The sequence below is a fragment of the Leptopilina heterotoma genome, unplaced genomic scaffold (assembly GCF_015476425.1).
Source record: "Leptopilina heterotoma isolate Lh14 unplaced genomic scaffold, ASM1547642v1 Lhet_129, whole genome shotgun sequence".
NCBI lineage: Eukaryota > Metazoa > Arthropoda > Insecta > Hymenoptera > Figitidae > Leptopilina > Leptopilina heterotoma.
Genome location: NW_025110847.1, coordinates 321470 through 335458, shown reverse-complemented (window position 1 = coordinate 335458; position 13989 = coordinate 321470). Strand labels below are relative to the sequence as shown.

Sequence of the window (13989 nt, the reverse complement as noted above, 5' to 3'; positions counted from 1 at the left end):
AAATTGAATTGTAAACAACAAATAAATTTGAATTCAATTCTGTTCAACATTTTTTTTAAATTCTCGTCCAAATTTCAATTATTTTTAGAAATAATTAAATTCTCCGAAATTCAATTATTTTCAAAAATTTTCCTCAATTCAATGATTATCTACTATTTTTGTAAAATTTTCCAAACGAATTCAATTATTTAAAAAAAATTTAATAAAATTCTACACAAACTTTTAATTATTTTCAAAAAATAATAAAAAATTCCACAGGAATTTCATTATTTGCAAATTTTTTTTAGAAATTTCTTCGCAATCATTCAATTAATTTTATAAAAAATAAAATTTTTACGTGGATTCAATTATTTTTGTAAATAATAAAATTCTTTTTAGAAATTCAATTATTTTCATAAATAATAAAACTCATTGCAGAATTTCAATTATTTTTAATACAATTTTAATCGAATTCCTCGAAAAAATTATTAAAAATTTTATTAAAATTCGTCAAAAGAATTTTATTTAAAAATTTTTAGATAAAATTCTTTGTGAGAATTCAATTCTAAGAAACATGCAATTATTCAATAAATTGTTATTTTTGTATTTAAATAATTGAATTTGTGTAGAATTTTCTCATAAACATTGATTTAAAAATGGATTTCAGTTCAAATTTTTTATTATAATTGAATTTTAAAAGCATTAGAGCGTAGATTTTTAGAAATAATTGAATTTTAAAAAGGTTTCAAATTAAAATCTTTGAAATTTTGAATTTTTCATATTTTTAACTAACAATTCTGTGGGATTAATTTTTTTTTGAGAAACTTTAATTGCGGATTTTTTTTTTAATTATTTAAAATTTTTATTTTCTAATATATATTTAATTGAAGAATTTACGAATTATTGAAATTTAGTAAAATTGAATTGTAAACAAATGAGTTTGAAATTTCTCAAAGAACTTTATCAAAAATTATAAAAAATAATACATTTAAAGAAGAATTTTAGTTTAAAACACGAAAAAAATAATTAATTTTGGAAAAGTTACAAATTATTGCTGAAATTCAATTATTTTCAAGAATAATAAATTCTTTGCGAAAATGAAATATTTTTTAAAAAATAATAAAATTCTTCTTAAGGATTCAATTATTTTCACAAATAATAAAACTCATCGCAGAATTTCAATTATTTTCATAACAATTTTAATTAAATTTCTCGAAATTTTTTTCGAGTTTTTTTATTCTTAAAAACTTTATTAAAATTTGTCAAAAGAATTCATTAATTAAATTTTTTGTTATAAAATTCTTTATGAGAATTGAATTTTAAGAAACATTCAATTATTTAATAAATTATTTATTTTTGTATTTAAAAAATTGAATTCTAGTAGAATTTTCTGATAAAAATTAATTTAAAAATTAAATTCAGTTAAAATTTTAGATAATAATTAAACATTAAAAGCAATATAATAGCGTGAATTTTTAGAAATAATTGAATTTTGGAATTAATTTTTCTGAAGAAGTTTAATTGAATAATTTAATTTGTAGTTTCAAGTAAAATGTTCTCTTATTTGACTTGGATTGGTTATATTTTTGTCAGTAATTGGTCCGTAATTTTTCATTTTTGGTCCGTAAAGTTCGTATTTTTAAATACTTTTCCTGATTTGAGCCCTGACTTTAACTAAAAATACGAAAAATGCAAAAAAGGAATTAAGGGATTTTTTATTCAAGAAAAGGTTCACGAAAAATGGAACTTAATGGAAGAAAAAAATGTGTGCTTAGTAAAGTGTTTGGAAAATTAAATTTTAACTAAAAATACGAAAAATGCAAAAAAAAGGAATAAAGGAAATTTTTTATTCCCAATTCAGAAAAATTGACGGGTCTCGGTTAATTTTGAAAATTCGTCGAAAGTTTCGTCGAGAAATACAAAAAGTACAATTCGATCTTAATTTTATATTGTATATGGCGGGAAAAATTCGAATTCAACTTTAAGTTTTCAGGACTTCAAAATCACGAATTTGAGCTAATAAATGGAATTATAAATAATATCGTCATTCGAATTAATAATTGGATCGCTGTGCGTTATCATCACTGAATTAATATATCGTCCCTCTTTTTTTCCCTGCTCAATCTCATATGATTCTTTACTTTTCACGATTATTTTAATTCTCGCCTTAACGTGATTAGTCGAATTTTTAAAATCCGAATGAAATTGAAATCGTGGATGTATTTGCGGTTCGGTGTCAATTTGATAACGTGGCTGTATTTTATTTTCTATTCTAATTTGACTTTCAGTCTCGTGTGATGATAATAATAATTGATTTTCAGTCTGAAAACGTGGCTGTATTTGCGGTTTATTATTATCATGTCTCGGCTGTATTTGCGGTTGAAATCGTGGCAATATTTGCGGCTGAATAATATCATGTTGATTCCTTAATGGCTGTGCTATTGTTTCGAGTTTAAATCGGGGTAAAATTTGCGGTGATTCATTATCAATGCGAAAGCGGGGGGGAATTTCCGGTGATTCGAAATTATCGATTCGTAATCGTGGTAGTGGTTGAATTTCAACTTTTGATGTGTCTCGTTGTTGAGGTCTTTCGCGTCTTATTTGCGGTCGAATTTGAACGCGGGATTGTCGTTGAATTTGGGGTTTTGTTATTTTTGTTTCCTTTTGCTCCACGACTTCTGGTTTTGGATCCTCGCAAATTTCGGCGTAAATATCCTCGGGTTTGGGTTTCGTTTGTTTTGGAGGGAGGGGCAGGGGGGTGAGACTGTCCCTGACTCGGGAGTAATTTGGTTGGACCTCAATGTCGGCGGAGACTTCGAGAACACTGGTGGAGACGGATCTTTGAACCGGTTGTTTCGCCGAGCTGTTGGAATGACTTTGCGATGTTTCGGGCTCTAAACTTGAGTAGCGTTCTTGAGCTTTCATGGCGAGTTCTGGTCGTATGGCGAATGTGAAGGAGGCGGATTTCTTTGCTGGATTTCGGCTACGATTCGCTTGCGTCAGCTTGGAGATTCTGTCGAGGAATCCGTTACCCTGTTGTCTTGTTTCGCTGCGTTCGCGAACTGTTGTCTTCTTTAGTTGCTCGATTCCGTCGCGTAGACTTTGGAGAATTGGCTTTGTCTCTGCTTTCGGTTTGATTTTCTTCAGATGCATTTCTTTGAGGTTTTCACTCGAGTCGTGCATCTTGAGTGGCGCCACTCGCGGTTCCGTCGCTCGATCACCGACAGCTCGACTAAAAATAAAAATTAATCGTAATCATTAGATTTTTAATTTCTTTTTTGTTTGTTTTTGGTGGGTTGTCAGTATTACCTGCACGCGGTTAGGAGTCCCTGCATTTTCGGCGAGGCAAGTAGTCTAGCTTCTGAAGGGTAACCTAGACGTGCTCTTCTCACTCGTGGCGCTCCATTTCCAGTGACCATCAGTTCCAGCATTTCCGGATTATAGACTGGCCTTTCCGGAACAATACAGCCGAGAACAATAGGTCCGCGGGTCGATGATTCTAATTGCATTAAACCTCCATATTCCCGAGGTAATGGCACTGGTAGTGGACCAGCTATTAATCTTACCTAAAAAAAATATTCCCCAAACTTTAGTATCTTTTATCTAAATCATAATCAGAAATTAGAATTGTAGTATTTAGAAAAAAAACCTACTCTAAGGGGCAGTTGTCGAGAAACAAGATGATGGACTTTAAAGAGAACAGCATCAGTTCCAGAGTCGACATTTTCGTTTTGGCAAACGGCATAAAATTCCCCTCTCGCTGATAGGGGAGCAAAAACTTCACGGCCATGTGGATCTAGACACTGAGCGTATTGGTCCTTCTCGGAACAACTACTGGAAATGACGAAAGACATCGAACTGTACTTTTTCGTATCTTGAAAAACAGCAACCAGTCGAAGAACCTCTCCTGCTCTTATCGTTGTTTTCGTATAATGAGCTCGGAGGTTTCCATTTTCTGAAAATTGTAATTATTCCATTATTCAAGTTTCTTCTTCTTTTTCTTTTTGCAGATCATTATTGAAAACCAAAAGACAAAAAAGGATTAAATGCGAGACTCAATTTGGATTCCAAACCACATTAAGGAAGAACGTAAGTGACATTTAATCTTAATGGGCAGCATCGGATATACTTTTTATCAAATTGAATTATTTATTTATTTATTTATTAAAAAAATTTATTTTATGAAACAAATTAAAAATTACTAGCTAGAGAAAAAAAAATTTTAATTAATTTTCACGTGGAAAAAGATAATTCGATGCTTCCCTATTCTTTTATAAATGTATTCTTAATAAAGTGTTTGGAAAATTATTATGGCTATTTAAATATAGCAATACGAGAGGAAATTGATCAAGGATGCGGAACTAGAAAACGATAATAATTAAAATTGCGTTTTTACTCGAGTTTTATCGTAATTATCGCACTCGATTGTATCTAATCGATTTGACGGGTTTTCTATTCTAGTAAACGCTTACTGATTTCATGGTGTAACGACTTTCGAGTGCTGTCTCGTTTCATCGGTATGCATTCGGGTCAAGAACGTTGCACTGTCTGACATTTAAAATCCAACGCCTTTTAAAGTCTTTTGTATTTGTTTTCTCTCTTCCGAAATTTTATCGCGTTTAAAACAAACTTTTAATTTTTAATGAATAGGAATATTCAGGCTTCGCACTCATATACTAAAACCTACTATTTGCTACTTTTTTTACGTTAGGCATCTATTTGGGTACTATTTATAGATTTCAGCCACTAAAAGCTACTATTTCAATTTTTTAAGAATTCCCACTACATTAAATTCGCTAATACAAGAAATAAAAAAAACTATTCTCAAAAATTATAATCAAATTCTTTAAAACGATTCAATTATTTTCAAAAAATATTCGAAATTCTATTTTCAATATCTAGTATTTTCATAAAATTTCGCAAAATAATACAATTACTTAAAAAAAATTGATAAAATTCATGCATAATTCAATTATTTTCATAAATAATAAAATTTCCACAGGAATTCAATTAATTTAAAATAGCATTTTCGAAAAAATCAATTATTTAACAACATTTTTATACAATTCTTCACAATAGTTTAATTACTTTTACTAATAATAACATTGTTGAAGGGAAAAAAATTTTAGATAAAATTCTAGGCAAGAATTCTATTATTTACATAAATAATAAAGTTCTTAGCAACTATTCAATTATTTTCATAAATAATAAAATTTATCGCTGAATTTCAATTATTTTTAAAACAATTTTGCAGAAGTTGCTTAAAAAAATGTAATTATTCTTTAAAATTTAATTTTAATTACTCGAAAAAATCAATTATTTAGAAAAAATATTTGTTTATAATTCTGTGGTAGAATTCAATTATTTACAAAAATACTATAATTTTACACAGGAATTCAATTATTTTTAAATATTTTCAAAACCCAAATCAATTATTTTAAACATAATTTTAATTAAATTTTTTTCAAATAATTCAATTATTTTCTTAGATTTTAATTAAATTCTTCCCAAAAATTTAATTATTTTTAAAAGAAATACATTTTTTCTTGAAAATTCAATTATTTTTCAAAATTCTAAAAAAATCGTTCGCAAGAATTCAATTATTTTTAAAAGTAATAAGTTTTTTCTTCGAAATTCAATTATTTTTAAAAATTCTAATGAAATCGTTAGTAAGAATTTAATTATTTTCACAAATAAAAAAATGTCTCGAGAAAAATAAATCAATTGTTTTAAATACAATGTTAATTAAAATTTTTTTTAAATAATTCAATTATTCTTTTAGATTTTAATGAAATTCTTCCTAAGAATTCAATTATTTACATTAATAATTCTTTAAAAGAATTCAATTATGTCGATAAATAATAAAATTATTCCCGAAAATTCAATTATTTTGGGGATTTTAATATATTTTTTAGGAAAATTCAATTATTTTTTTATAAATAGCAATGTGCAACACAAGAATTCAATTATTTTTAAAAGTAATAAATTTTTTCTTAGAAATTCAGTTCTATTAAAAAGTTCTAATGAAATCGTTCGTAAGAATATTCAATTATTTTCACAAATAATAAATTGCTTGAGAAATTGTATTTATTCTTAAAAATTTAATTTTAATTCCTCGAAAAAATCAATTATTTACAAAAATATTAGAATTTTTCAAAGGAATTCATTTATTTATAAAAATATTAGATTTTTCACAGGGATTCAATTATTTTCAAATATTTTAATAAAATTGTTTGAAAGAAATCAATTATTTTAAATATACAATTCTAATTAATTATTTTTGAAATAATTCAATTATTCTTTTATAGATTTTAATAAAATTCTTTCTAAGAATTCAATTATTTACATAAATAATTCTTCGAACAAATTCTATTATGTCGATTAATATCAAAATTATTCACAAAAATTCAATTATTTTGGTGTATTTGAACTAACTTCTTTAAAAAATTCAATTATTTCCATAAATAACAGTATTTATCACAAGAATTTAATTATTTTTATAAGTAATAAATTTCTTCTTGGAAATTCAATTATTTAAAGAAATTCTAATAAAATCGTTCGCAATAATTCAATTATTTTCATAAATAATGAAATGCTTTTTAGGAATTCAAATATTTTCCAAAAAATTTAATAAAATGCCACACAGACATTCAATTGTACTCATAAATTTTAATAGAATTCTTTGCAAGAATTAAATTCTTTTATAAATATTTAAATTCTTCCATGAATAATAAAATTCGTTGCAAGAATTCAATTTATTAGCAGGATAAGAAAGAAGTAAATATTTCTGATAAAAATCAGGAAAAACTTAGGAAACTAAAATATAGAATGGAATTTTTGTCAGTTTTGTGAAGTGTCTAAAACGAGTTTTTTTGGTCGTCAAGTTTAATTTCTCGATAGCTACTTTTTTACTAATTTTTTTAGTTTGATAGCTACTTTTTGCTATTTTTTTTTAAATTAATTATCGAGTGCGAAGTCTGTTACTTTTAAAAATTATTTTGAAATAAACTCAAATTTTTGTAGAATTTTAAAATTTCTAAAAATTCTAAATAAAATTTTGGAAAATAATTGAAGTTTAGAAGAATTTAGAATTAAAGTTATTATCAGTAAAAAAAACGGGACGCATGATTATTCCCCAAATGTCATTTTTCCGAAATGTCATTTTACCGAACTGCACTTTTGCGAATAGTCATTTTTGCGAGAAGCCAATTTTGCGAAATGTCACTTTTGCGAATTGTCATTTTTGCGAAAAGCCATTTTTGCGAATTGTCATTTTTGCGAATGGCCATTTTAACGAATTGTCAATTTTCTGAAAAGTCATTTTTGCGAATCGTCATTTTTACGATTTGTCAATTTTTCGAAAACTCATTTTTGCGAATTGTCATTTTTACGAAAAGACATTTTTGTGAAATGTCATTTTTGCGAAAAGTCATTTTTACGAATTGCCATTTTTTGCGAATGTTCATTTTTGCGAAAAGCAATTTTTGCGAATTGTCATTTTTGCAAATCGACATTTTTACGAATTGTCAATTTTCCGAAAAGTCATTTTTGCGAATCGCCATTTTTACGAATTGTCAATTTTCCGAAAAGTCATTTTTGCGAATTGTCATTTTTGCGAAAAATACAATAGTGAATTTATAGACCTACAAGTTTTCTATTGTATTTTTCGCAAAAATGACAATTCGCAAAAATGACTTTTCGGAAATTTGACAATTCGTAAAAATGTCGATTCGCAAAAATGACTTTTCGGAAAATTGACAATTCGTAAAAATGGCGATTCGCAAAAATGACAATTCGCAAAAATAACAATTCGTAAAAATAACTTTTTGCAAAAATGACTATTCGCAAAAATGACAATTCGTAAAAATGGCAATTCGTGAAAATGGCGATTCGCAAAAGTTACAGTTCGCAAAAATGACATTTCTCAAAAATGACAATTCGCAAAAATGTCAATTCGCAAAAATAACTTTTCGGAAAATTGACAATTCGTAAAAATGGCGATTCGCAAAAATGACAATTCGCAACAATGACATTTCTCAAAAATGACAATTCGCAAAAGTGGCATTTCGCAAAATTGGCTTTTCGCAAAAATGAGTATTCGCAAAAGTGCAGTTCGGTAAAATGACATTTCGGAAAAATGAAATTTGGGGAATAATCATGCGCCCCAAAAAAAACATTTTTGATGGAAATCAGGAAAATGTCAGAAATACAGAATGAAATTTTTATGAATTTTGTAAATCGTCTAAAATAAGTTTTTTAGTCGACAAATTTAATTTTTCGGTATTAGCTACTTTTTTTACTACTTTTTGCAGTCTTAATGCTACTTTTTAATACTTTTTTTATTTTTTGCTACTTTTTTAAAAGAAATTTTTGAGTGAGAAGCCTTCTTTTGAGAATTGATAGAATTAATTTAAACATACCCATTTTTGAATGTGTTAGAGTGTAGGCCCTTAATGGCGCAGTTAGGAGAAAAGCTGGAACACCAGCTCGTACGAGAGACTCGACTCTTCGGTACACCCTTGCATTGCCACTAGAATTATTTCCAGTTATCACAGAAAACCATCCTGAAAAAAGAGATTAAAAAGAAAATTAAATTAAAATTGTCGTTAATTACATTTGAACACAGAATTTTTTTTTTAAATTTCTTCTTTTTAGAAATGGGATTTTTAAGAAAGTTAATTAAATGTAAAGAATTATGTATGTAGAGGGGAAGAGGGAGAGTATTTGAAAAGAGGTAATTAATTCACAATAGGACTTAATTGAAGATCCCGTAATCGGTCGTTGGACAAAAAGAGCAATCACTACTATACGGTTTTAACTTCAATTTAGAAACGCGTCGTTAAATTTTCTTCTACAGTTTCTTTATATTGCTTTTGTGTGAATATATATGTGTACATTAAGTTTATGAGATACTTTCCGCGCGCTTTATGTGTAACATAACTCGACTTGTAACGTTTGAACTCTAATCAAACTCCATAAGAAATATTCTTTTTCCACCTCTAAAAGGAGTGGCGCTTTTTTTTATTATTTAATCACAAACAAATATATTTATCTCGGAAGAAATTCCTCCTTCATGAGAATTATGAGAGAAATAATTTTTTTTTTTTATTTATATTTATAATTTTATTTATAATTTTATTTATACATTTTATTTATTTATATATATAATACACAATTATTTTTAGACTCCATTTTTCTTTGCGGAGGTAAAACTCTTTTAACATATTGACGATAACATCTTCGTGGAGGATTTATAAAGATTATGCTAATGAACCACGATGATCTTGTTCGTCGTTGGTTGCACATAAGTTACGCTCTAATCTCTTTATCAGGAAGGGAAGCGGGAATAGTGAGGGATAGTGGTGTGTAGGAGCTGTAGACTTGAAATGCTAATTAATAAATGACCTTTATCCACGCGACGTTTGTTTCCCTTTTTATTCGATTTTATATATAGTCTCTCATATGGAGTTGGAAATTTTCGCGATAAGAATAACAAAACCATCGCGAAGCGTAACGACTCAATTAGTGTTCACTTTGGCTTACAAATAGATCCCTCTATTTCCCGAGGGAGTTTTTATTTGCAAATTATAATTTTGCTTTTCTTTCACAACACACTAAAGTTTTTTTTTAGTCGTTACACGCTAAAATCACGTATTTTGAAAAAAAATTTTTTTTTCACAGAGTGAAATTTATTTAAACATTTAAAAATTTTTACATATTATTACAAAAACTTTAATTTTGTTTTTCCCTGACTTTTCCCTGATTTGTAGACAAAATTATTATTTATAATAATAATTGAATTTCTTCGAAGAACTTTGTAAAAAAATTTTTAAATAATTTAATTCTTCAAAATTATTTTCATCATTTCAATTTAATTTATTATTTTCTACAATTTTCAACTAAAAATCCTTTTCTAAATCAATTATTTTTAATAATTTTTAAAAAAGTTATCTTTTTGAGAATTTTTAAAAAATAATTAAAAAAAAATTTTTTTAAATAAAATAAAAAATTGTTTTAAAATAATTGAATTCTTACCAAGAATTTTGTTATTTTTAATAATAATTGAATTCTTATAATAATTGAAAAATTTTATAAAAAATTTTGAAAATAATTGAATTCCTGCTAAAAATTTTGCTATTTTTGAAAATAATTAAATTTCTGCGAAGAATTTTGTTATTTTTTTTAATTAAAATTGAATTTTTGTCAAGAACTTTATTAAAAGTATTAAAAATAATAGAATGTTTGCGAAGAATTTTATTAAAAAATTTTTAAAGAATTGAATTTCTGTGAAGAATTTTATTTGTGAAAATAATTGAATTCGGGAGAATATCATGTTAAAAATTTTGTTATTTTTGAAAATTATTGAATTTCTGCGAAGAATTTTGATATTTATAATAATAATTGAATTTCTTCGAAGAATTTTGTAAAACAATTTTTAAATAATTTAATTCTTACTAAGAATTTTGTTCTTCATGAAAATAATTGAATTCTTACGAAGAAGTTTGTTATGATTTTTAGACAAAATTTTTACTTTTTCCCTGATTCTGAAGAACATCAATAACTTCTTTTTTAATTAAATATTTAATTATTATTATTTTTCTATAGAAATGACTCTTCTAATATTCAATTATTATCTGAAATTTTACCTGAAATTCATTTTGTAATAAATTTTTGTTAGAAAATTTTTAGAAAATTCAATTATTTACATACAAAAATAATTAATTTATTCAATAACTGAATATTTCTTAAAATTTCATTTTTATGAAGAATTTTATCAAAAATTTTAAAAAATATTTCAATTCTCTCGGTAAATTTAAAAGAAAAAAATTAAGAATAAATGCAATTTTCTATCATTATATTTAAAATTGTATAAAAAATAATTGAAATTCTACGATAAGTTTTGTTATTTATGAAAATAATTGAATTCTTACAACGAATTTTATTAAAAAAATTTTTAAAGAATTGAATTTCTGTAAAGAATTTTATTTGTGAAAATAATTGAATTTCGGAGAAAAATATTAGGTATTATTTATGAAAAAAATTAATTTCTTGTGAAGAATTTTATTTAAATTTTTTTAAACAATTGAATTTTCTTAGAATTTTTTGCAACTTTTTGAAAATAGTTTAATTCTATCGAGAAATTTTATTAAAAAATTGAAAATAATTTAAATCTGACTAAGAATTAAAAAAATTCTTTTTTAAATAATTGAATTTCTGTGAAAATGTTTATTTTAGAAAAGAATTGAATTCTTGTAAATAATTTTATTAAAATCTTATTAAATAATTGAATTGCTTTGAAGAATTTAATTTTTTACGAAAATAATTGAATTCTTTCGATGATTCTTACAAACATTTTTGACAATAATTGTATTCCTAGAAAGACTATTATATTTTATGGAATTTTTTATTATTTTACGAAAATAATTGAATGTTTGTGCAGAATTTTATAAAAAATTTTTTAATAATTGAATTCTTTTGAAAAATTTTATTAAAATAGTACCTAGATATTGAAAATCATTGAATTGAAAAAAATTTTTAGAAATAATTGAAATTTTCTTACGAATATTATCAAAATTTTATAAAATAATTGAATTAATACGAAGAATTTTATAAAAATTTTTTAAAATAATTGAATTCTTGCAACGAATTTTATAAAATTTTTTTAAAATAATTGAATTTAATAATTGAATTCTAGCAAAGAATTTTATAATAATCATTTTAAATAATCGAAAATAATTGAATTCTTAAAAAGAATTTTATTATTTATAAAAATACTTTAATTCTTACAATAAATTTTACTACTTATAAAAATAATTGAATTGTTTCGAAGGATTTATTAAAATTTTAGAAAATAATTGGATTATTTTGAAAAATGTTTTTTTAAATTGAATTCGTTCATAAAATATGTTATTAAAATTGTATTACAAATAATTGAATTTTCGGGAAGAATTCTATTAAAATTTTTGAAAACAGTAGAATTTTGGAGAAGAATTTTATTATTTATAAAGATAATTGAAATTTTGATAAGAATTTTTAAAAAATTCTGAAAATAATTGAATTTTTGGAAAGAATTTTATTACTTTTGAAAATAATTAAATTTTTGCAATTATTTAAATAATTGAATTTTTGTAATTATTTGTAAAACTTCAAAAATTCTCGAAATTATATCGTTAAATTTATGAACTTTTTTTTGCTTTTTCAATCAAATTACGAACTTTCCGTAACTTTTTTTTTTTAAACTGACTTTTACGGTCATTAAACAAATTTACGAACTTTTACGGGATTAAAATGTTTAAATGAATTTCACTATAAAAAAAAATTCTTTAAAATACGTGCAAATTACCCAGACTGCCACCTTAATTAAAATCAAATTTTACAATTAGGAAAGTTTTTTGCGAAAACTTGCAAACTTATAACTATAGTTGCAGTTTTTCTTTCCAAGATGAAATATCGGTTCTTTCGAATATGAAAATAGAGAAATAAGTTATAAGGGGATTAAAAAAGTCCAAAGTCATTCGCGTATAAGAAAAAAAAGTTATATGCAGATGTTATCCATCGTTAAAACCGTCTTTGAATATAACGTTAAATCTCTGAAAAGAGCGTGTCTATGAATACGTTAACGCGTTCCGTCTAATAACGGATGTTTGACCGTTTATATAGAGAAGGATAGGGTGGTGGTGGTGGGGGGTTTTTCTTACGTGCCAACACGACATGGATTACCTATGCACGAATCCCAATGCTTAAATCTTATTAGAGATTAGTAAAAGGCGAGGAATATCGTTCAGAATTCCGCTTTGCAAAAAAAAAAAATGTTTTTCTTCATTTGCGATTGGTTGCACGAAAGTCGTTTCGGAAGTTGAAGTTAACGATGCGTTAAGAAAAATAAGGAACAGTATCATCTTAAATAATTACTTTTACAAGTATCACGTGCTTGAACCTTATGTAATCCTACAATCTTCACCCTCTCTCTCTCTCTCTTTCTCTCCCCTTCATCTTTCTTTCTTTGCCTTATAAATCAGGAGTTAGTTTATAGGAAAATAATTCTTAGGGTTTTTACTAAAATTACTTGATTTCAGATTGGGGCCATTTGATTATTTTAAGATTTTTACCCCCCCCCATCCCCTCCCTCTATTCGCGTAATTTTTTTTATTGAATGTAAGGAGTAGCCAACCCCCTTCCCCCTTAAAATCTTACGTAATAATTGAAGGCCCCATTTTTTCCTTCCCTATTTTTTCTATTTGGGAATTTTTTGTAATGGTTCTGAACAATAATTCGTAGGGATTAAATTTATATTTTTTAATATATTAAGAAATAAGTTGTTTCTAAATAATTACTATGAAAATTTTAATTATTAAGCGAAAATAAAATATTTAGAAATATGGGGTTTAGTTCAGGGACGCCACCGATAGATGGCCTTCGCGTAGAGTAAAAAGCGCGCGTTTTTTTAAAAATAAAAACAGGCTTCGCACTCATCTACCAAAACCTATTATTTACTACTTTTTTTTACGTTACGCTACTATTTGGATACTTTTTTTAAATTTTAGCCACTAAAAACTACTATTCTTGTTTTTTTTAGAATTTACTTTAAATTAGCTAATATTCTAGAAATCAAAAAACTATTCTTAAAAATTATAATCAAATTCTTTACAAAGATTCAATTATTTACAAAAAATATTCGAAATTCTATTTTCAATATCTAGTATTTTTTAATTAAATTTCGCAAAAGAATACAATTATTTTTAAAAAAAATTGATAAAATTCATCCACAATTCAATTATTTTCATGAATTATAAAATTTACACAGAAATTCAATTAATTTAGAATAGAATTTTTAAAAAAATTTCAAAAAAATCAATTATTTAACAAAATTTTCAAACAATTCTTCACAATAATTCAATTACTTTCACTAATAATGAAATTTTTTATGCAAATTTTTGATAAAATTCTAAGCAAGAATTCAATTATTTAAAATAAAATTCTCATAATATTTATTATATTTCGAAAAAATTA

General features: G+C 25.1%; 1 protein-coding gene across 3 annotated transcripts in view; it reads right to left on the bottom strand.

Annotated features, from left to right (window-relative positions):
* Positions 1-1510: 1510 nt before the first annotated feature.
* The window catches only part of LOC122512863, a 53216-nt gene continuing 40737 nt past the window's right edge, over positions 1511-13989 (bottom strand). For all 3 annotated transcript variants that reach the window (XM_043628964.1, XM_043628966.1, XM_043628967.1), the window contains exons 3-6: positions 8400-8543; positions 3633-3934; positions 3289-3545; positions 1511-3211 (exon numbers count right to left, since the gene is read on the bottom strand). In XM_043628964.1, the coding sequence (XP_043484899.1) occupies positions 1996-3211; positions 3289-3545; positions 3633-3934; positions 8400-8543 (1919 nt within the window). In that variant the 3' untranslated portion in view covers positions 1511-1995. The remainder of the gene's footprint in view (positions 3212-3288; positions 3546-3632; positions 3935-8399; positions 8544-13989) is intronic.